Source organism: Octodon degus, unplaced genomic scaffold (genome assembly GCF_000260255.1).
Source record: "Octodon degus isolate 3935 unplaced genomic scaffold, OctDeg1.0 scaffold00050, whole genome shotgun sequence".
NCBI lineage: Eukaryota > Metazoa > Chordata > Mammalia > Rodentia > Octodontidae > Octodon > Octodon degus.
Window position 1 is genome coordinate 2629679 of NW_004524626.1, and position 22563 is coordinate 2652241.

Consider the following 22563-nt stretch of genomic DNA (forward strand, 5'->3'; position numbering starts at 1 on the left):
CAATAACCAGAAACAACCTGTACTTTCCTTTTTCTGTAGACTCTGGTGCTGAGGACTTGGAGATACTACCCAATGGACTGGCTTTCATTAGCTCTGTGAGTGCTTTCTTTCGGGGATATTGTTCTAGAGTACTTTCTGGAACTGGAAATTTAAATTTTTTTACCCAGACCTTCCATATACTGATGCTCACTTTAAATAAAGTGTGCAGTCCTGTGATTTCTGGGGGGCTGGTAGCTTTGTCACCTCCAGCCTCACTCAGGGCAGGGTCGGGTTTGTGCAGGGATCTGTAGGAGCAGGTGGTTCTCAGCAGGTCCTGGGGTCCTACGGGCTTCTGTGGCCCTGTGACCTGCCCTGCGGTCAGGAGCAGCTCCTGTGTGCCCAACGCCACCAATCTCCTCACTCAGCATTCAAAATGGTTGTAATGTGCCTGCCTTCTCTCCTCCCGCCTTTAAGGGATTAAAATATCCTGGACTGAAGAGTTTTGACCCTGATAATCCAGGAAAAATACTCCTGATGGACCTGAAGGAAGATAATCCAGCAGTGTTAGAACTGAATATCATAGGAAGTAAACTGGATTTACCATCCTTTAATCCTCATGGGATTAGCACTTTCACAAATGAAGGTAACAGTATTTACTGTTTACTAAAATACAATGGCAGAGTAAAAAAAGAAGCAGCTGTTATTGAGTGGATATTTCATCTCACCCAACCAAAGCATAAAAATGAATCATGCTCTTTTGAGTTCTAAACTTATTTTCTCTGTTAACTAAGTCTAATATTTAAATGACTTGTACACTTGAGACTGATAAATATGTAAGGTTTGTAAAGCTTCTGATTTTAGAAAACACCAACATTCACATCATCCCCATCACTGCCATGATGATTTTCATCTTTCCTCAATAAATATTTTCCATTTTAATTAGTTTCAAAGAGTCAGGCATTAACAGGAATAAAGGTTTCTGACCCAAGTGCTCTGTGGCCCATATGTCCAGACACTAAGATCTGTCCAGGTACGGTTACACACAGTCATAATCTCAACACTGGGGAGGCTGAGGCAGGAGGGTGGAGAATTAAAAGCCAGCCTGAATGCATAGCTAGATTCTGCCTCAAAAGAGAGACAAACAGTAAAGAAAGGAAATGAAAGGAAGTCGATGGGCAGATGGGCGCTCGCTCATAGCCCTGCCACCCTCTGTGCCTTCCTGCTCACTCCTGTTCTGTGCTGTGCTTAGGTGGCATCTCTTCATATTGACACCACTGATAGCTGCCGCGCACACCCTTTCTGCTTTCATTCCAGTTTTCTTTCCATGTGCTGCTGTTTCCTTATTCCCTCAAATGATTTGCAATCTCACTTGCTCACAGGAGCACCTAGGAGCCTGAAAAATCCCAACACCCTGTGACTCTGATGACTCTGGCCCAAGGGAGGCTGGGAAACTGCCCTTGTGCAAAGTCCCGATCAACTTGTTCAGAGAAAGGGTGACGGAGCCAAAAGCATCTGTGCCTACTGCCTTCCTGTCCTTGTCAGATGCCCCCGTGCAGTCCCTTCCCAACTGTCCGTATTGCAGAGAGTGAAAGTTGCTGCCTGCTATTACTAAAAGTCCCTTTTCTTCGCTTTCTTTCTTCCTGACTTTTTCCAGCCCTTCCTTCCCCCCTTCTACCTCATCCTCCTGTTGATCCCTTTCTCCTTCAGGAAAATGCTCCTCTCTGATACCCAACACACTCATCTCCTGGTTCTGACCCAACTGCCACTGTCACCTCTGCTCATTCTGTCACTCACTGACAACCTTTTGAGCCTTCTCCCTGAGGTTTTTGAGTCAAGCTTTTACTGCCTCTGTATTCTCTTTCAGAAATTTCCAATCCGTGTCAGAGTGCCTAGATTCTAGAATATCCCCACATATGAATTATCGGTGCTGTCACTGTTTCCTCACCAGCTTTCCAGTTCCACAACCCGAGGTGCTTCTTGTAATGGTCTTCTAGCTATTCATCCATTCATCATTTATTGTATTTCATTTTAAAAATATTTTCAAAGAAAGATAGTATTGGGTATGTGTTTACTTTTAAAAGTGTACAAACTCTTCTATTAGTTGCTGTGGCTTTAAAAACTATAGTGAGAGGGCTTGGGAGATAGCTCAGTGGACTAAGTACCTGACTGGCAAGCACAAGCACCTGGGTTCGATCCCTGGTATCACATGGGATACCAGCCCCAGAACCCTGGGAGCACTGTGCTGACCACCAGAACTAGGCATGGTGGTGCATGCCTGTAATCCCAGTGCTGGGGAGGCCGAGACAGGAGGATCAGTATGAGTCTGAGCTGTGTAGTGAGACCCTGTACCAAATTAATTAATTATTTAAAAAATTAAAAAACTATATTGAAGACCCCTTTTTGTGACAGTGCTTTTGATGTCACTTTGCCATGGCTGTCACAGATTCCACTGTGTGGTAGGATATAATTCACCTGCTCGTAGACACTGAGATCTTGTCCACTTTCACACTTATTACAAGCAGTGCCCAAACACTTCTGCACATGGATCTTCTCCGTTTCCTTAGAATAGCTTTCTAGAATGAGAAGCTGCAGCACCAAGCATGAAATCAAGCTTTGGTACCCACTATGTTTAACTTCTTTTTTTGAATGTTTTATGGTATTCATACATGCTTGCAGGTTATGCAGTTGGCAGTCATCTTGGGGAGCGGTTCTATGTACGCATCATAACTTGCTTCTTTGTTCAGTCCCTTTCCCCTTCCCTCCACCTCCTCCCCTTCCCCCTCTCTCCACCTCCCTCCTTGTTCCTCCAACTCCCCTTTTCTTTCTTTTTGATATTATGAAGCTCAGCTCACGTTATGGCATAAATGTTTACACTAGCTGAGATTATGAGGTTCCTGTACATGACAGATCTTTATTCTACAGATTCCCCATCTCCTCTTCCTTACTCCTCACCTGTGTTCCCTTGGGCCCCTTCCCTATTGCAAGGGATCCATCACCTCACCTTTTTCTGTCCATGCTCACTATTATCTTTGTACTATGCTTCACTCAAATGAGAGATAGCATATGGTTTTTAAACTTGTGTGTCTGGTTTATTTCACTCAACATTATGTTTGCCAGATGCATTCATTTTGCTACAAATGTTTGACATCTGTCCTTCTTTCAAGTACAATAGTATTCCACTATACATAATATATATATATATATATATATATATATATATATATATATGCCATATTTTCTTTATCCAGTCATCTGTTGATGGCTACAGTGTTTTTACAGTTCTGGACATCATGAGTTATGCTGTTATGAACACTATTATGCAAGTATCACTGTAGTATGATGTAGCTGATGTCTTCTCTGGGAAGTGTGCCTAGCAGGGGGATCTCTGGGTCTCACAGAACTTCTAGTTTCAGTTTTTTTGAGACACTTCATACTGATTTCCACAATGGCTGTGCTAGTTTATGTTCCCACCAACAATAAAGGAGGGTTCCTTTTCCCCACAGCCATGGCAGCATCTGTTACACTTTAATTTCTTAATGACTGCCATTGTTTCTGGAGTAAGATGAAATCTTAGTGCTGTTTTAATTTGTGTTTCTCTAATGGTAAGAGATGTTGGGCATTTTATCATATATTGGTTGACCATTTTTATTTCTTCTTCTTTGGAGTATCTGCTCTTTTCTCTTGCCCATTTTTTGACTGGATCTTTAATTTTAGATAATGTAATTGCTTGAATTCTTTGTATATTCTTGATACTAGTCCTCTAAGAGTTAACTGAAAAAAATTCCCCATTCTGTAGGTTTTCTGTTCACTATATGGACTGATTCTTCTTCTTACAGAAGCTTTTTAATCTGATATAATCTCATTTGTTGTTTCAGTTATTTTTTGTGCATTTGAGGTTCCATTTAGAAAACATTTTCCTATACCTATTTCTTCAAGTGTTTTACCCATTTTATCTTCCAGGAGATTTAATGTTTCTGTTTTAATGTTTAGATTTTTGATCTATTTTTATTTTAATTCAGTATATGTGAGAGACAACAAGAGTTCACTTTCAGTCTTCTATATATAGATGACCAGTTTTCCTAGGATTACCTGTTGGACAGGCTGTCTTTCCTACAATATATGCTTTTTGCCCTTTTATTGAAGATCAAATAGCTAAATGTGTCTTGGGAAGTTTCTGTAGCCTCAGTTCTGTTCCGTTGATCCACGTATCTGTTTTTGTTTCAGTACTACGCTGTTTTTACCACTATTGCTTTGCAGTATAGCTTAAAGTCAGGTATTGTTGTGTTATCTGCTTTGCTTTTATTGCCCAGAATGGCTGTTCTGTGTCACCTCTTGTTCTGTATCAACTGTAGGACTGTTCTTCTCCATATCTATAAAGTGTACTGTTGGTATTTTGACTGGGACTGCCTTGAATCTGTATAACAGTTTTGGGAATATGACCATTTTGACAGTATTGCTTCTGCCCACTCAGGAGCTGGGGCCAACTTCCCATTTTCTCAGGTCCTCTTCAGAGCACATTCATGTCTCATGTCCTTTGTCAGTGTCCTGTAGTGTTCTTTGTAGAGGTCTTTCACCTCCTTAGTTGGGTTAATTCCTAGATATTTCGTTTTTTCTTGAAGCTACTGTGAATGGCATTGTTTTTGTAATTTCCTTCTCATCCTGTTCCTTGTTGGTGCACACAAATGCTGATGAGTTTTGTGTGTTGACCTTGCATCCTGCTGTGTGGCTGAAGGTTGTTATTAATTCTAAGAATTTTTGGTGGAATTCACTGGGTCTTCTATGTGGAATATCATATCATGTCTACATAATAATCATTTTAATTCTTCTTCTTTCTATATGTTCCTTTTATTTCCTTCTCTTGCCTGATTGCACTGGCTAATTTTTCAAGTACTATGTTGAATAGAAGGGGTGATAATGGGCATCCTTCTCTTGCTCCTGCTGTTAAGGGGAATGTTTTTAGCTTTTTCCCATTTAGTGTGATCTGATAGGTTTGTCATATATAGCTCTTGTCATATTCAGGTATAGTCCTTCTGTGTCTATTTTCTTCAAATTTTTTTTTAATCATGAACAGGTGCTGTATTTGTCAAAAGAGTTTTCTGCATCTATTGAAATGAGTGTATATTTTTTCACCTTGCTTCTGTTATGTGATGCGTTACCTTTATTGACTTGTGTATGTTGAACCATCCTTGCATCTCTGGGATGAAACTTACTTAATCATAATGTGTGATCTTTTCAATAATATGCTGCATTCTATTAGGTAATATCCTACTGAGGATTCTTGCATCTGTGTTCATTAAGGAGACTGGTCTATAGTTTCAGATGGGTCCAGTATTGGATCCCGTTGTGGAATCGAGTGACACTGGCTTCCATAAGTAAGTGCTCCATTACTAAATGAATCAAGAGACATATAAAGACTTAAGCCTATCAGATGTCCAATAGGACACAGATTAAATATTCCAATGATACACTGCATATGTGATCACTAACAAGTACCATCTTTGCTAGAGTTTCAATGTCCCCATGCCAATAATGCCCTTGATCCCTTCACTACTGTGCCAGTGCTATTTTAAACTCAGGACTTCTTTATGCCAGATTGCAAGTATTTATCCATAATCTGATCCCAGTCTTAGTTCTTGAGGTAAAATTGTTGTTGTACCTCCCCATGGTGTGATGGTGGATTTGGCAGACAAATTCACTGACACAAAATTGTCCACTGAGTCAGGATTATTGCTAGGTAATCAGATCAACTACAGCAGTGACAGTCTAAGATTTACAGTGGCAGCTCTCAGGGCTGGATGAGAAATAGCCTGCCATGAGGCCCTGTTTTTGGTCTTCCTTTAGTTTAGAGAAGAAATCTATAGCTACAGCATAAGGTCTTAAAAGCCCAAGTCTTTATCCTCAGTTGCTGTCTACTAAGTGCAATAGCTATGTCTTCTCTACCGGTAGAAAACAGCATTCAACAGTAATTTTATAGAATCACTCATCTAACACCCAGGGCTTTGCCAGTGGGGTAATGCCAGAGTAGGGAAAGAAAAGAGAAAAAAATGGGGTATTTAAATGTCCTCTGCTTTGCATTATGGGAAGGAGAATATATGAAGGGGAAAGGGTCCTAATGATGGAAAGGCACATTATATATCTAGAAGGACAGAATTGGGAAAATCAGATGCAAAGTTGGTGGTGAGAAATGTGGATGGGAAAAGATTCTACGGGTGACACAAACATTAGCAAAGTTAAAGGGAAATGAATGAAAAGAAGGTGAGAAATGAAGAAAACTGAGAATGAATAAGGTCCAGAGTCTCAGCCCTTCCCTACAGTGGTGTCCCTCCATGTTTGTAGCTGTGATCACTGGTACCAAGGTCGCTCACCAGGTACCAAGGTCGCTGACTGGCAGCTGCTCTGGAAGTGGTGTCTGCATTTTCCTTGCTGGCTCCAACTCAGGTGATTGTTTCATTCCCGTTCTAGGTCTCTGGTTCTCTATGAGCAAATTGTTACTTTCACTTTGTTTCCCCTGACAGCTAGCCAGCCACTGTTGGTGGCACTGCGTGCTTTCTCCTCTGTGGTGTGATCCATTTCTCTTGCATCACTTCTCTTATTTTCTTCTCCTCTATCAGTTCCCTCATGTCTCCTGAGTAGCCTCCACCCACTTCAGTTTCTCTCCAAGCTACTGTTTCCCAGACCCTAGACACCTTGTCCTGGAGAGGCTCTGCTGCTGTCCTTGCTGCTCCACCATCTTGGGACTTCTGTGCTTAACTTCTGACTCATGCATTCCTCAGCCATCACCAGGGCCTCTCAGTACCTCCTGTCAAATGCCTATCAGTGCCTTTGGTGTCAGTGTCCTCCTTGCAGTCCTGTCCCTCTCCTTCATTCAGGTTTCATTTTTCCTTAAACACCTAACACCTACTGAAATGCCTCTTGTTGATTGATTAGGTTCATCAAATCATTTTACTGGTTTCTCTGTTCAATCCTCTTCAGATCATTTCACTGGACATCTACCTCATCATTTGCCTTCAAACACCAATTTGAAGAAATCCTCTAAGATTTACGCTTGGCTCTTAAGGCAGAAACTATAATCTTGCATCACCTGCTAGGCTCTGATTACACTTTTTGACCACTGAGACCTGTGCTGAAGCCCCATTGACCCATGTGTTCTTATGGAATTGGTCATGTGATGCTATGTAAATTATCCCTGAACTTCCTTATTTTAGCAGTTTCCACATCTTTATCCCTTTTATCTGAACCCTGCTTCCTGTGGAGACCATTTGAACTAGAAGGCTTCATCAGCTCTATGACGCTCATTCTAAAATTGAGGATATTTTTCCTCCTGTGGAGTTTTGAGTTTTTAAAGTCTGTCATCTGTTCTTTAGCCACTTTTATTTGGCTCAATCACAAATGCTTCTCTGTACAAAGAGATGAAAATATTCCATCTGCACGACACACTAAGTACTTGTTGGAGGTGGGTTGAAATTGCTTTTTGGAGGCAGAGCTGACAGCTGAGAGCTCAGTTAATGTTTCGATTTTTGTTTTTAATCTCCTCTCAGATAATACTGTGTACCTGCTGGTGGTAAACCATCCAGATTCCAAGTCTACAGTGGAACTGTTTAAATATCAAGAAGAGGAAAAATCACTTTTGCACCTGAAAACCATTAAACACAAACTTCTGCCGAGGTACTGGGATAGAGAGTATTTCTGTTTTCCTTCAGCAGCAGTGGATGTTTTGTCCATGTTTAGCTTTTCATTTCATATAGGGCAGATTCAACTCTCCTCTCTGATGATCACAAACTCCTCTAAATATTTTTATGCAAACTTCTGAGGACTGGGGCCTCAGAGGATGCCCATTCCCTACCTCGTGTCTGGGGCCAGGTGGATGCTAGCTCGTTCCTACTGAACTCAGGATCTTCAAGCAAATTTTACTAAGAAAATGTTTGGCTCCGAGGCCAGACTTATTAAACATACACAGTTTTCATAGCTGATTCCACATTTTGAGCCTGTTTACTTATTTTTTTATATTAAATGATAGATTTTGCTGTAAATTCACAGCATATATCCAAAACACCTCAAGACCCAGTGTATCTAAGTCCTCCCTGTGCTGTCTTTACAGCTGCTGGGTTGCAACAATTTATGTCACAGCAGGTTTTGGAAAACACTCAGTTACATACTAGCCTCCTGGACAACATGATGCGTGGGGAAAGAAAATTCCCATGGCCCGTAATCCTGATAAACCTACAACAAAGTCAATTTCCTTACTCTATGAAGATTTAGTTTATGAGTCTAATAATGTATTTAGGAACATAATCTGACATTGTTGTCTAAAATGTTTACCTCTGCACTGGGACTTGCTAGAATCCCAGTCTCTTCAAGTATAATTTAAGCACAGCATTCACATATCCCAGGATTTTCCAATTTAGATTTGCTGCCTCTGCAGGAGTCTAGCCATGTATGTGGCACATGTCAACCTGCCTCCGACACCTGTGCTCTCTCCTCTCTTTTCTTACCTGGTGGTTCTGAAGACTGGAGGGAAATTGAATTACTGAGCCAAGCTCAAGTCATTAACTAATGGTCACAGAAGATGTAACATCCAGGGCTTCTGCATCCCAGGATGAGTGAAAGTTGAGAGAATAGATTGGCGTACAAGAGCTTATCCATATACTCAGAAAATATATGTTAGAGAAAGAATAAGGCCACTGAGTATTTGAAGAACATAAAGAATACTAAGCTCTAAAATAGGGCAAAATATGTAGAATGGAGAAGTGGGATTGATGATGATAGTAGTAACTATAGTTGTTGAAGAGTTTGGACCTCAACTTGGTGGCTGTACCAACCAATTTAGACAGATTATTTTTATGACCTTCTACAGATAGCTTCTTAATTAGGTGTTACTCTTATATCCACTGTGGACTTTTAAAAAATTGAAGCTGGGAATATTTGCTAAGTCACCCAGATGACACCATCAGTAAATAGTGTAGCTAGGACTTCTAATACTGGCAGCTTGAGCCCAGAGTGAAAAGTTATTTTATCTTTTTGGCCATTTAATCTTGAAAACCTGAGTTTGGTCCAATTTCTCAGAGTTGGGGTATTTTTTTAAGGGCAAGTTACAAAGATATTGATCTTTAGCAGTATAGAACCAGGTTAAGAGGAACCATGGTGCCACAAATAACAAGACTGTGTCTCTCTCAACCCAAGGATTAGCCATATGTACTTTGTTTTATTTTGGAATTAATGACTTTGTCATATTACTATTTTAATTACTACATTTGTTAAAATTCAAGTATGTTAATTTTTTTGTATTTTAGAGAAGGGTCTACAGGGTGTTCAGGGTCTTCTACTAGATTGGACTCATAGTGATCTCCCTGTTTACTGTCTCTCAAGAGCTGGGATTATAGGCACGTGCAACTATCCCAGTCTCAATTGCCATCTCAGCGCACCCCAGGAGTGGGGCTGGCACAGCAGTCCCAGGGATCAAACCCATGACCCCTCTGCACCTGCTTGCAGGTACTTTAATCCACTGAGCCATTTGGCTGGCCCAAGTATGCTACTATTAATGGTACTGCAAGTACTGTTATTGGTCCATGGCTGTATGCCAGGCGTGGTACTGAGGCCTTCGCACACATAGCTTCATTTCTTACTTACTCCAGCCTTTCAAGGTCTAGAGAACAAAATGCAATTCAAGGAAGTGGCTCCAAGTTAGTGTCCTGCTGTGGCCTCATGTTGGGACAGTAACAGGAGTGTCAGGATCCAAAGGGAATCCCTTAGATTTCAGAACTATTGCTTGAACCCATTCCACTCTGTTCCTTTTTTAAAGAAAACCAGGCAAATGATAGTAAAGCATACACATTTCAGAAATGTACTTTTGAAAAAGAAAGTCAAACTAGTGCATCGCCTTATGTCTCGGGCCTGTGTTGGCTGTTCCTCAGTCTGTAGACCTTGTTTCCTGTAGTAATAGTGGCCTCCATTGACTAGGGATTTATTGAGCATCGGGCTCTTGACAAAGCACAAGGCAGGCACTGCCTCATTGGAATTCCTGCTGCAACTCCACACATTAAAAGTCTGACCCTTAGCCTCTTGCTAATGAGCTGTATAACTCTGGGAAGGTCACTTAACCTCTCTCTGCAGATGAAAGAACGGAGGCTCTGCTTGTTTCTCTTGCGCACTCAAGAGCCCAGAGCTGCGTGAGAGCTAATACGCTGGCCATGATGCATGCTGCAGCAGAGAAAAGATTTTTTCTTTCTCCGATCAGGGCCCTGGAGAGCTAGCATCACCTCCATCAGCAAGGAATGACGCACTTATATGGCTGCTATTGTACCTATTACAGCAGGAAGATAGGCCCATATATCTCACATTTTCCACAACACAGAGAGAATCCTAATAAGAGAGGAAAAGCCAGGCAATCTATTTCGGGATGTTCTTGTTCTTGGACACCTTATTCACTTTAGAATCACAAAGCTTTAAGGCTGGAAGATGGGCCTGTCTATCATCTTCCTTTCTCTGAGGCCCTGAGATGTGAGGGGGTTGAGTTCTCCTAGCTCACACAGCTAATAGGAGCAAAGCTTTGAGTAAAACACAGGTCTGGAGGCTGCAAGTGCGATATTTTCCCCTCTGCCCTCTGCCTTGGGTCGACAGGAGTCAGTTCCCTGTGAGTACACACTTCACCTCGTTTTGGCTACTGGCCTTGTGTGATGACTAAAGAATTTAGGGCTTTTACACATATGTGCGTGCACACACACACACACACACACACACACCCATCACACCATAACACAACTTTTAAGACATAGCCAGTAAGACTGTTACATTACACTGCTATAATCGTGCTTTAGATTTTTTTCATCCTCTTTGAGGATTGGCTGGGAAGGACTGATTTCCTATTCATTCTATGCCTTCATAGCTAGTATAAAGTCTCCATCCCAGTCCTGAGTTTTGGATTAGACATAGATGGAAGCCAACTCATATCCTGTGACGTACAGTACCTTCACCTATATATTTTGTGTGTGTTTTCATTGCAGTGTGAATGATATTGTTGCTGTAGGACCAGAACACTTTTATGCCACAAATGATCACTATTTTGCTGACCCATATTTCCGATCCTGGGAGATGTACTTGGGTTTAGCATGGTCGTATGTTGTCTACTATAGTCCAGAGGATGTTCGAGTGGTGGCAGAAGGATTTGATTTTGCAAATGGAATCAGCATCTCACCTGATGGCAAGTATGTATGCTTTTTTGAATATTGAGGATTCATCCAGGTTCCTAGTGGATAGCTTTAGAACATGGCTCCTTTCTAAGTAAAGCAATACACTTCAGTATGTAACCTTAGAAAGATGAAATTAGGAAAAATGTAAAAATCTTAATTTTTCAGAAAGTAATATTGATCAGACCCAATATGTTGTGTGTGTGTGTGTGTGTGTGTGTGTGTGTGTAAAGGTATCCTGTGTTTTGATTTGAGGTACAATACATTTCAGTAGGAAAATTATAATGAATATTTAGCATTGTCAGACAGATTTGTTTCGAAGGAAGATTTTTGAGAATATAATAAGATTAGTGGCATCTATCCATCATCTATCTATCTATCCATAGTATCAGTCTATGTGAAGATAAGGGGCTGTCAAAACATAAATCAAGGGGCCGGGATAGCTCAGTGGCATATGCCTGCTTGGCAAGTGCAAGGTCCTGAGTTTGGTCCCCAGTACCAGAGGGGAAGGACCTAAATCAAAGTATTCTTCTTCCAAGAAAATCTTACTATGAAAAAATAGTGCCGGTTTCACTCAGAAGTGTGCTTAGTGATGTAGTTGATTTATTTTATTTATTTATCTATCTATTTATTTTTGATGTAGTTGATTTATAATATATGTTGCCTGTTTGTGGTCTGGGGACCACATTTTGGGCGGCATCTCACACATGTAACATCTGAATGTCCATCTGTCCATCTCTATCTCATATCTTCAAGGATTTCAAAGCAGTAGTGACATACATTTAAAAATCAAATATATAAGTGCCGGCCAGATAGCTCAGCAGACTAAAGTGCCTGCCTAGGCATAGTGCAGAGGCCCGGCTGTGATTCCCGGCATGCCGTGCCAGCTCCACCCCCAGAGCACACTGAGACAGGGATTGAGACTGCGCGTGGTGGTGCTTGCATCCGTAATCCCAGTACTTGGGAAAACAGGGGAATCACTACAAGTCCAATCTACATAGTGAGACCCTGTAGGCCCTGTACTAAATATATTTTAAAAATTATTAAAAAATCAAATATAGAGCTTTCAGTTCTTCTCCTGCTCTTTGAAAATAAGGGAAAGTAAGGTCACCATTTCTCCTCTGTTCAGGGACATACTACACTCCAGGCATCTTCATGGTGTGTGGTATTGCACTCTGTATAAAATATTAAATCCCCAGGGCTGAGCCTAAGCTCAGAACAGGAAAGGAGAAAGAGCTCTCTTGTTCCAAGCCAAGCACTTGATCTCTTATGCTTTCTTCTGGCCTAAACCAAGGGACTGATGTCAAGCGCCATTCCTGCAGCCACCCTCGGGGGAGCACAGTGTCCCCTGGGGAGCAGAAGCAGGGTGCAGACGCTGTCTCAACCAAGCAAGATACAAAGAGCTGGCACTGGGGCTAAGTTCCTTCTCTCCTGATCAGGAACATGAATTATTTTTCAGCAGTTAACCCCCTTGTGTGTGCAAACTCATCACGCTCTTTCAGAAATCAGTGTGCCTTGAGAGGGGTCCATTTTTCAGTCTCCAAGCAAAGTTCCTCCATAGGAAGTGTTATTAGCACTCACTGTAACCTTCTGAATTGCAGTACTTCCAGCTCTTTGATGTAGCTCTCGCTTCTTTGAAGGTATGTCTATATAGCTGAGTTGCTGGCTCATAAGATTCATGTGTATGAAAAGCATGCTAATTGGACTTTAACTCCCTTGAAGGTAAGATGTATTAACACTATAAGTTTGCAGAGTGATAATTAGATTCTAATTGATTTGGGAAATTAAAAGTGAGGAAAAAAGAATGGCCTAATTGGAATGGGCGAGAGCCAATTTTCCACTCCTTTGTTGAGTCGCTGGCATCTTGATGTGTTGTCCACCTCTGCTCACCTGCGGAGTGGAGACCAGCAGAGCACACAGCTCACCTGGGGAACTTTGGTGCTTCCTGCTTGGGTGCATTTCACATTTGGCTTGTGTTCCTAGTTCCTTTCTCACTGCCCCCTTCTTGCTTCCTCTATGTTAATGAAAGAGCTCACGAACAGCCTCAACTTGTGCTTACCATAGATCTTCTGCCTGCAGTATTTATAAAGGCCACATGCTCACAGTGGTGCAGCGGGCCCTGGGAGCCCCACATTCCCCTGCTTTTGGGTCCAACCATTGTGACACTCACTCATGTGCAGGTCGGCCCTAGCACCCCAGGCATGACCGTGCCTCAGGCGAGGAAGGCTCCCTCCCTCACAGTGACCATCCTGGAGGTGGCTGGGGCTCTCTTTCAGCTCCTTGTGGTCGCTGCTGAAGTGCCCCCTGGGTGAGATCATCCCCCACTACCTGATCTACTTGGACTTCTGATCCTGCATCCCACACATCTCCTCTCATGTTACTGCTTCAGTTTTGCTCCTAGCAACATCCTACATATGTATGTGTCTCCTGTATGATCTGACTGCCTGTCTGACTAGGGCACAGGCTTCACCCAGACAGATTTTCTTCCCAACACCTAGCAGCCATTCACCACGAAGCGCTGTCACCACCAACTGCACGACCATTCCCGTCAGCATATCCGAGGTGCTGGCACGATGGTCTCCCTTGGAAACTCACCTTGAAACGAGAGCCAGTGTAGCGTCATGTTTGACATTAGGGGTCATTGCAGGGCTAGTGTGGGATTAGCTGAAATTAAATAGAATTTCACACTCAGACTGACTGAGAGAATGAAAGTCAACCAGGGTTGTCATGATGGGTACTTCTGTAAATGGAAAATTAAAGCATTCTGTAACAGAAGCCAACCCGATACACACTCCACACAGAATGGGAGGCCTCTGCTCCTGCCCACGCAAGGTGGAAGGCAAGACTCGCTTCCGGTTTGGCTTCTACTTCTGACAGCAGACCACACCTATCTCCCACCATAACACCCAACTTCACAGAGGCCACCCTGGCAAGCGCACTGCTCTTTTTTCTTCTGAGAGATTGTATTAATTAGATACTGCAGGGTGCCAACCAAATTGATAAACTAGTTGGGGCTGACTATAAACTTTGCGATGCCATAAGGATGAATGAGCTTGAGTCTCGCTCATGTATGGTGGACCCCACCCAATGGCACATCAGTCTCCAAGAGGGAAGAAGGCCTGAGACGGAGCTCGTGCTTTTGCCTGGATACATGCTAGCACCTGGAAGCTAAGCGAAAATGAGGCGTCACCAAAGGACAAATATTGTGATTCCACCCGCAGAGAATAGGCAAATTCATAGAAATAGGCAGTAGAAGTGTGACTTGCAGGGCCTGGGAGGAGATGAGGAGCGGTCATCTGTTTAATGGTTATAGGGTTTCTGTTTGGGATCTTTAAAAATTCAAGAGATAGATGATAGAGATAGTAAACGCACACAATGTCATAACATCGTGAGCGTACTCTTTTTCTTTGTATCAATCATTGTACTTTTTTGTATTAATTTTAACTTTCACGAGCACATGCTTACAGTACATGATTGCATTCCCTGTGGGGAGCTGATAATCTACATGACGCATCTTGATTCTTTCTTTCACCCTCTTTTCCTCCCTCCTTCTGTCTCATGCTTGCCTTCCCCTACGCAAAATGTCTGGCTCCATATTTCCTATAATTTACCTCGGTTTCACTCTTTATTTATGAGTTTCTTGTTTAGAGAAACCATGCAAAATTCAAGCTTGTGTGTCTGATTTCACTTAATAGGGTGATCTTATGGTACATCCATTTTCCTATAAATGACTTACCTTGATTCTTTTGGCAAAGTAATACTCCATTTTGTAAATGTACTTAGTGTCATTGAGGTGTATATGCAAGATTGATTTAACAAAATGTTGTTTTACCACAATAAAAATAACTCCCCCTTTCTCTCAAAAAGATTCACTTGACGATTCATAGCATTTGGTGAGTCAGTTACACTTCAGTGAACTTTCCTTCTCTCAAAATTGGGATATCTGCTAACAGAGAATTTTTCCCACAGAGAGTTATTGATTCTGTTTTCTTGACCAAGGAATGAGAAATCTCCCACTTGGGGTGGGAGCGGGCTGTGACACACAGGCCACTGGAGTGAGTCAGCATGCCCATGAGTGACATATTTGCCAGGCCAGGGTCCTACTGACTTTTCTCATTGATGAGACAAAATACCTGGCAGCTAAAATTAAAAGAAGGAAAGCTTATTTCATTCACAGTTGGTAGAAGGTTCAGCCCAACATTAGTTGTGTCCAAGGCAGAGAGCTGTGGCAGAGAGGCAACCCAGAGGAGAGAAAAACAGTTCATGGTATGGAGGGCAAAGGGCAGCAAAAGCAGCAAGCAGCAAGCTGTAACAGCACCCCCCTTTCTTTCCCTCATATTCTATCCAGATTGTGAGCCCTAAGGGCAGGCAGTCCTCACACCCAGGGTGGGCTTTCCCATTATCCACACCAAGAACGATACCAAACCAACCAGTAGATTAATCTAATAATCACACACACTTACTTCCAGCATCAAATGCTCCAGATCCAGCTACCTCAGAAAAGCCCCATCTATGAGGACCTTAACCTTTGGGAGGACATATAGATACAACTGTTAACAGCAAGAGTTCATGCTTAGACTCAGGATGGGCTCCTTGCTGGACTGTTGGCTCTTCATCTGTGGGAACAGCACGTGCTGGTGCTCAAAGAGCTCAGAAACTGTGTGTCGGGTGATGGGACCCTAGGCTTCCATGTCCTGCCAGTCCCACTTCCAACTCTCATGTCAGCAGGATTTCACCCACCATGAAACCCACCCATTGGCCGTGCCCCTCCCAAAGGAAATAGCAGAGACACCCGTTTTCTGACTTAAAGAAGCTCATCACAGTAGAGTAGGCACTGACACCAGGAAGGATTGTGGTTCATAGGCTGCAGAAAGCCCAGGGCTGACTTGGACGCTGGCTTTCCTGCCTCCTTTGGCCAAGCTTGTTTGTCTCCAGGCCAAAGGATGACAGGCCAGTGTGATGGTGTGCTCAAGGCTCTGCCATGTGGATTGAGCCTCAAGTCCCCACAGGGACACAAGGGACAACACTCGTTTTTTGAGCAAGAAGCAAAGGGCAGCAGTGGCTTGCTGTAGTAGTGGCTTGCTGCCTTCTGAGTCTCTGGCCTCTGCAGTGAGTCACAGCTGATTTTCTGCTGGGGCCCAGAGCACCTCGGTAGTCTGAACTCTGGTGTACATGCCACATATTGTTTTGCTGATGAGAGTTGGAGGTAAACAAATAGATGGGATTTCTTTCCAGGCAAAAGCAGCCAAGGTGATGAATGGTGGAATTAAGACTCATTGGTATTATTTATGATCCTGGTGCAAACCCTGGGCGGCAATCTCTGAAACCATTGCATGCTTGCAACTCATATTTAGAGAATAAACAGCAGAGGAACAGGGACTTGAATTATGTCAGGAAAGTGAAAAACAATCTTTTCCTCAACTCCCAGGCAAAAAGTAGACCCTGGGTGATCATTTCTCCTCTAGCCGCACAGCTATGATTAGCCGTGACATACCCCACATTTCATCTATGTTTTCATCAGAAATAAATCCATGTTTCTTAGTTTGCTAACTGTGAAAGTCTCATTTGCTTAGCGGTTTCAGAAACAATCATTTTATTCTGCACTTAATTTTTTTAAGTCCACACACAGAGGTTAGTACACAATTTCTTTCAATTTTTATCTATCGTTGCTGTCCAAACCCCCTACCCTCATTTGTCATGGAATCTGACAAAATGCCAGCATAAAAGGAAGGCCAGAGGGAGTCCCCGAGTGCTGCTGAAATGGGGTGGAGTTTTATCTCTGGAAGCAAGAGAGAGGTGATGAAGCGTGGGAGGGTCTCCCCAACATACTGCTGCATCGCCTCACAATTTTGCCTCGTTTTCTTTCTTTTATTCTCTCCTTGTTTTACTCTTGGAAGTCGCTCGACTTTGACACGCTGGTGGATAACATATCTGTGGACCCTGTGACAGGGGACCTTTGGGTTGGGTGCCATCCCAATGGCGTGAAGATCTTCGTCTATGACTCTGAGAATCCCCCGGCATCAGAGGTTAGTGTGACGGTGACCTGGATCTCTGTATGTATTTTTAGCTATTGTTTCTTCAGCTGAAATTACAATTTTCATCTCTTCCTCACTCAGTAAAAGAGGTGACATGGATAAGATGATCCAGAAGACAAGAAACAGAAAGGAAGTTGGGAAGCATTTTGGTCAGAGTCTAGGCAGAAGCCAGATAATACATTTAAACGGGGTAGTTTGAGGGAAGTTTAACTGAAGGACTGTCTAGAAAGGTGTGGACAAAGTGTAGGGGCATCAACCAGGGATAAGGCAGCACCCCAGAGGTAATAAGGGGCAGAAGTGATTACCGAAGCGTCTAAGAAGGGACCTGGCACAGTGGCACAGTGCTTGCCTGGTGTGCACGAGGCTCTGGGGTCAATCCCTAGCACTGAACAGAAGTAGGGAGGGGGAGGGGAGCGTGGAGAGGGTCCTCTGAGAGGAACCAGCCTCTAGTTGAGGGATGTAGCCAACCAGCGGTGACACCCCAGGGATGCAGGTGGAGGTGAGTACCCTGCCTTAGTCACTCACTTTCCTTTTGTTAAAACACAACACAACTTGAAAGGGAAGTTGAATGTAACTCACAGTTCAGTCCTTGGTAGCCTGGTCCAAGGCAGAGACTTCGTGGCTGAAGAGTGTGGTGAGCCAAAGCTGCTCACTGCATAAGGGCCAGGACACAGAGGGCGAAGGGAGGACAGGACTCCTCTGCGCAGGTGCCACTTGCCAACAGCACTTTCAGCTATGGATTCAGTAGTGGAGTCCACAGATGGATAGAGCACCCCAGTGACCCAGTCACCCCCAAGTCCCACCTCTGGACACATGAGACTCTAGGGGGAAACTTTAGCTCTAGAATGGCATGTCCTGACCCCCTCAGCTTTTCCATTCCTACTGTTGCTGCCTATGCCAGAGAGAATGGGACCTCTCCACCTGCACCCCACAAAGTAGGCCTAGGTATAAGTCTCAGTGGGGTCCAGCACTGCATGTGGGCCACACCTTTATTTCAGTAGTGAGATTCTCTGCCCTATGAACCCAGAGTTATTTAAAACAACATCACGGCACCATGTTGCTATGGCTGAGCTGCCTTCAGGGGTTGCTTTCCTGTGATAGGTCCCCTTCTGGGCTGTGCAGAGTCATCCTCAGTATATGTGGTGACTTGATTCCAAGACTCCCTCATGGTTGCAAATCCACAGGTGCCTTGTGTAAGACAGTGTAGCACTTGCATATAACACACACTCATCCTGTATATTTTAATTCATGCTAGATTACTTACACTACCTAATACAATGTGAGCACTATTACATAATACTGTGACACTATGTCATTATGTATAATGTACAGAACAATGAAGAGGGGAAAAGAGCTGTTCATTGCAGGCATAATTGTTTTCCCAAATATATTTTTCATTTGTGGCTGTTTGGCTCTGCAGATGTAAAACTTTTGGATAGAGAGTGGGCTACGAATGTACAAATCAGTACTGGGGGCCAGTCTGAAAGCCAAATTGGCCCTTTTCTGAGAGAGTTCCTGAAGCCTGGGGAGAAAAACCACTTCCTGGAAGTTATTTTGGCTTAGAAAAATTTATTTCCCCGTGAGCTGTAGGACTATTCAAAGACCCCTTTTGAATCCATCCATGATCTTGATGTAGCAAATTACTTTGCAGGACGAGTAAGAAGGTCATACTCACCGTGCCATAGATATTTGAATGTTTACGACTGGCCTGGGGTTTTCTATTTTGAATTTTCCAGCGTGTTCTAATTATACTTGTTATTTACCTCAAATGCATAATAACACCTTAGATATTTTGTTTACTGTTACTGTTGAGTATTGTTAAAGCTCTTTTCAGTCATTCTCAGTTGCCCAAAAAGAAAGGAAAAAAAAAAATCCGTATCTCTTGACAAAAAGTCAAATGTGTATTTTCAGTTAAAAATATTTCAATAACACTGTTCATTTACACTTCCTTGTCATTCCTCTCTAGGTTGACAGAAAATTGTGATAATGTTTAATGACACTCCATTGTGCCTTTTGCTGGTTTTTAGCTATTAGGATTGCTGAGCGGATGTTTAATTAAACTAGAGAGAAATGTATGTCATGTAGTACTGGTGGTGCAGAACTTAGCAGGATGTGTGGGTCTAATTTGTTCTTGCTGGTGAGCTCATTTGGCAAACTTGGGTCATTTGCTATAACATGGACTTGGTTTGTTGTTTGGGAAAAAATATTTCCTTGTAGTGATGGATCTGGTAAGTAGTAGCAAAAAGTAATAACAATCCATTATCTAATGCACTGCCCCATAAAAGAGTGATTTAGTTTTATTACCAGGAGGCTTAGGTAAGCCAAGGTGCAACATGATTTATTTCTCTATAAGTAACTCTTACAGGGTAACATTCTAGCAATTTCTAAAGAGATAGGTCTTTGGTTCCAGCTGTTGCAAAAAAGGGTTTTTGTTTTTGTTTTTGTTGTTGTTTTTCTGTACTGGGGATTGAACTTGGAATCTTAAACTTGTCAGGCAGGCCTTGTGCTGCTGGGCTATATGCCTGGCCCAATGAGGTCATTTTGAGTGATTCGCTGTGTTCCCATATTGGCCTTCCTCAGCTGCCGTTTGTGTCTTGTAACGTAGGCACTCTTTTAATTTACTATATTTTATTCTAGTTGATGATAATTTAGAAATAATCTAGTTTCATCGCTTCTCAGCCTTTCGGCTAAGATCAAGTGTAGAAATAATCTAGTTTCACCCATCTTGTTCTTAGACGAGGAAGAAATGCGACAGAGCCAAGATAGGACCTTGTCCTCCTGCCTCAGTAAAATGCTCTTTGTGTTAGCTTGGATCACATGGAATTGCCATTTTTGTCAGCCACAGAGTCCAAACATTAGCTATTTAATATGGTGAATATAACATGACATTACAACATTGCTAATGCTGTGATCAAATTCTGAACCAATAGAGGGAACTGAATTTATTACATCTTATACATCTAAAGATGGAGCCTTAAGCTCAGTCATGAATGAGTATGCTGCACTGAGGGAGCTACGTGGGGCTTAATCCCCCTTTAGTTGCCTGTATTTCTTTCTTTCTTTATTCTTTGTGGCTGGCTCGGTCTGCACTGGGGTCGGGGGCTAGAGAGGCGTGTGGTGTCGGGGATCGAACCGCAGCCACTGTGCTTGCCGAAGCTTGCCTGAGCAGGCACTTTAGACCACTGAGCTATCTCACCAGCCCACAGTTGCCTGTATTTAAAGAGCAGGAATTAAGAAAAAATGTTCCACGTTTTTGAAGTTACTTGAAAACATACAAAAACAGACCCAAGGTCTAGCGCAGCAGCCAGTTGGTGATGGCTGAGTCGCAGGCCCCCTCCCCGACACATCGACCATGCAGTCCTTCGCCCTCATGTGCCACCCAAGCCATGCTGTTCGTTTACACTTCCTCCCTTGTCACCGTAGGTCTCTGGACTTCTGGTCACTGTGAAGTCCCACAACCTGTTTTCAAAGAAGGAAACAGGCATTTAAATATAGAGTGATTTTTTAGAACAAATATGATTTATGTAGTTATATAGTTTGTTGCAGAGAAATAACCTCGTAGCTATTTTAAGTGACTTTAAAAGTTAACTGCCTGATGTTTCTTTCACAGGTGATTCGAATTCAGAACATCCTAACAGAAGAGCCCACTGTGACGGTGGTTTATGCAGAAAACGGGACAATGCTGCAAGGCAGCACGGTGGCCTCCGTGTACCAAGGGAAGCTGCTCATCGGCACTGTGTTCCACAAGGCTCTGTACTGTGAGCTTGGGCAGCCCGGGGAGCGGCCACCGGCTGCAAGTGGGAGCGCACACTAGCCACTGGCCCCGTAGGTGGCCACCGTGATCCTGGCAGAGTGAGAACGGGGCACTAAGTGTGGGAGTCACAAGACAGGGAAGCGCTGTGTAAGCGGAGCTGATAGGCGGGTGCATGGTCAGATTCTCTGGGAATACTCGAAAACCTCATTTGCCAATAAAACATCCCTCCATTAAAATGGTTCAATTAATTGTATCCATTGTTAGGTCTCAAATAATTTTAACTGTATGCGATTCAAAAAATCCTTTCCCGCAAACATGCGTTTCCCTAAAAGCACAGGAATGAATTATATTGCTGCCTTGACACTTCTCCCTCAGGAAACAGGCCGTCAGGAGGAGTGCGTGCATCATCACCCCTTCAGTCCTCCCGTGGGGACTCTGGTGACAGGTCAGAAAACAATGTGGGCTCCAGGTGCACCTGGCAACCCCAGGCAGCCCTAGTTAGCAAAGCTAGGGGCCATGCCGGCACACGGGACTTTATTATGGTTTCTATGGAAACAGCCCCCAGAGGTGGGACGTTGGAAGGGTGACTGGACCTTTGGGGCGAACCTGAAGACGACAGTATGCAACAGATCCACCACGGGTGAATTCCTATCGTGTTTAGTGAAAGTTCCTATGTTTTTTTAAAATTTATTATTTTTTTTATTCTCTTCTTAAAAAGATAAAAAAAATAAGAGATGCTAAGAACACAGTGCTCCTAGGAGTGGGGTCTGGTCAGGAGAGAAGGGTGACTGGGTGACCAGGAAGGGAACATCTTTGTTTTTCCCTACCTCCTGGCCAACACGATGCGGTGGCTTTCTGCTGCCCAGTCCCTTCCAGCATGTTTGAGTCTGCTGAGCATGAACTGACCCTTCCAAAATGTGAAGCGAAGTAAACTGAGTCCTTTATTTGCTAGTATTAATTTTTTGAGTCCCTGGGATGAGGTGAACACCGGAGATGGCCTTGTTCCCCTGACCCCTCTCTCCATGTGACTTTCTCAGGCAGCAAGAACCTAAAGCACCCTCCTCCCACCCCCCTCGCCTCACTCTCTTCTGATTCTCTGTGGCAATGGCAGGCAGGAAACCCCCCGAGTTCTGAGAGGCACCTCATACCTGAAGGTGATGTGTTACCTCAGCCCATGCATACCTTTGCGTTTCACTGACCTGGATAAAGAAGGAAGTTTGCTCACTCAACGAACGGACACAAATGAAGCCCATAATCTATCCGAGCACTTAGGGCCCTAAAGATTACACTGCCGTCCAGGTGGCACAGAGGTGTTTTGGTGGTTGTTTGAATTTTTTTCTATTCTAACTAGCTGGGAAGGTTGAGAAGAAAAGAATAAATATACAGGTAAACAAAGAATGGAGGTCAACAATGACCTTTTTCTTCCTGCTATCTTCTGAAAAATGGGAGAACGTGACTGCCACTTAGCTAGGAATGCTGATACAAAGAAGTTGCCTATCTTCATTTGTCTTTTGAAGCTAGGACCTCAAACATAAAGCTAGTCACTTGAGAAACAGTATTTAAAGCCAGGTATAGTGACACACGCCTATAATCCCAGCACTCAGGAGGCAGA

The 22563-nt window shown here is 43.2% G+C and overlaps 1 protein-coding gene across 1 annotated transcript in view; it reads left to right on the forward strand.

Moving 5' to 3' along the window:
• Positions 1 to 21206, forward strand: part of Pon1 (paraoxonase 1) — a 28902-nt gene extending 7696 nt beyond the window's left edge. Inside the window, exons 3-9 of the mRNA XM_004632878.2 lie at positions 40 to 95; positions 454 to 622; positions 7518 to 7644; positions 10980 to 11180; positions 12803 to 12884; positions 17060 to 17188; positions 20808 to 21206. Of these exons, the coding sequence (XP_004632935.1) occupies positions 40 to 95; positions 454 to 622; positions 7518 to 7644; positions 10980 to 11180; positions 12803 to 12884; positions 17060 to 17188; positions 20808 to 21011 (968 nt within the window). The 3' untranslated portion in view covers positions 21012 to 21206. The remainder of the gene's footprint in view (positions 1 to 39; positions 96 to 453; positions 623 to 7517; positions 7645 to 10979; positions 11181 to 12802; positions 12885 to 17059; positions 17189 to 20807) is intronic.
• Positions 21207 to 22563: the final 1357 nt, after the last annotated feature.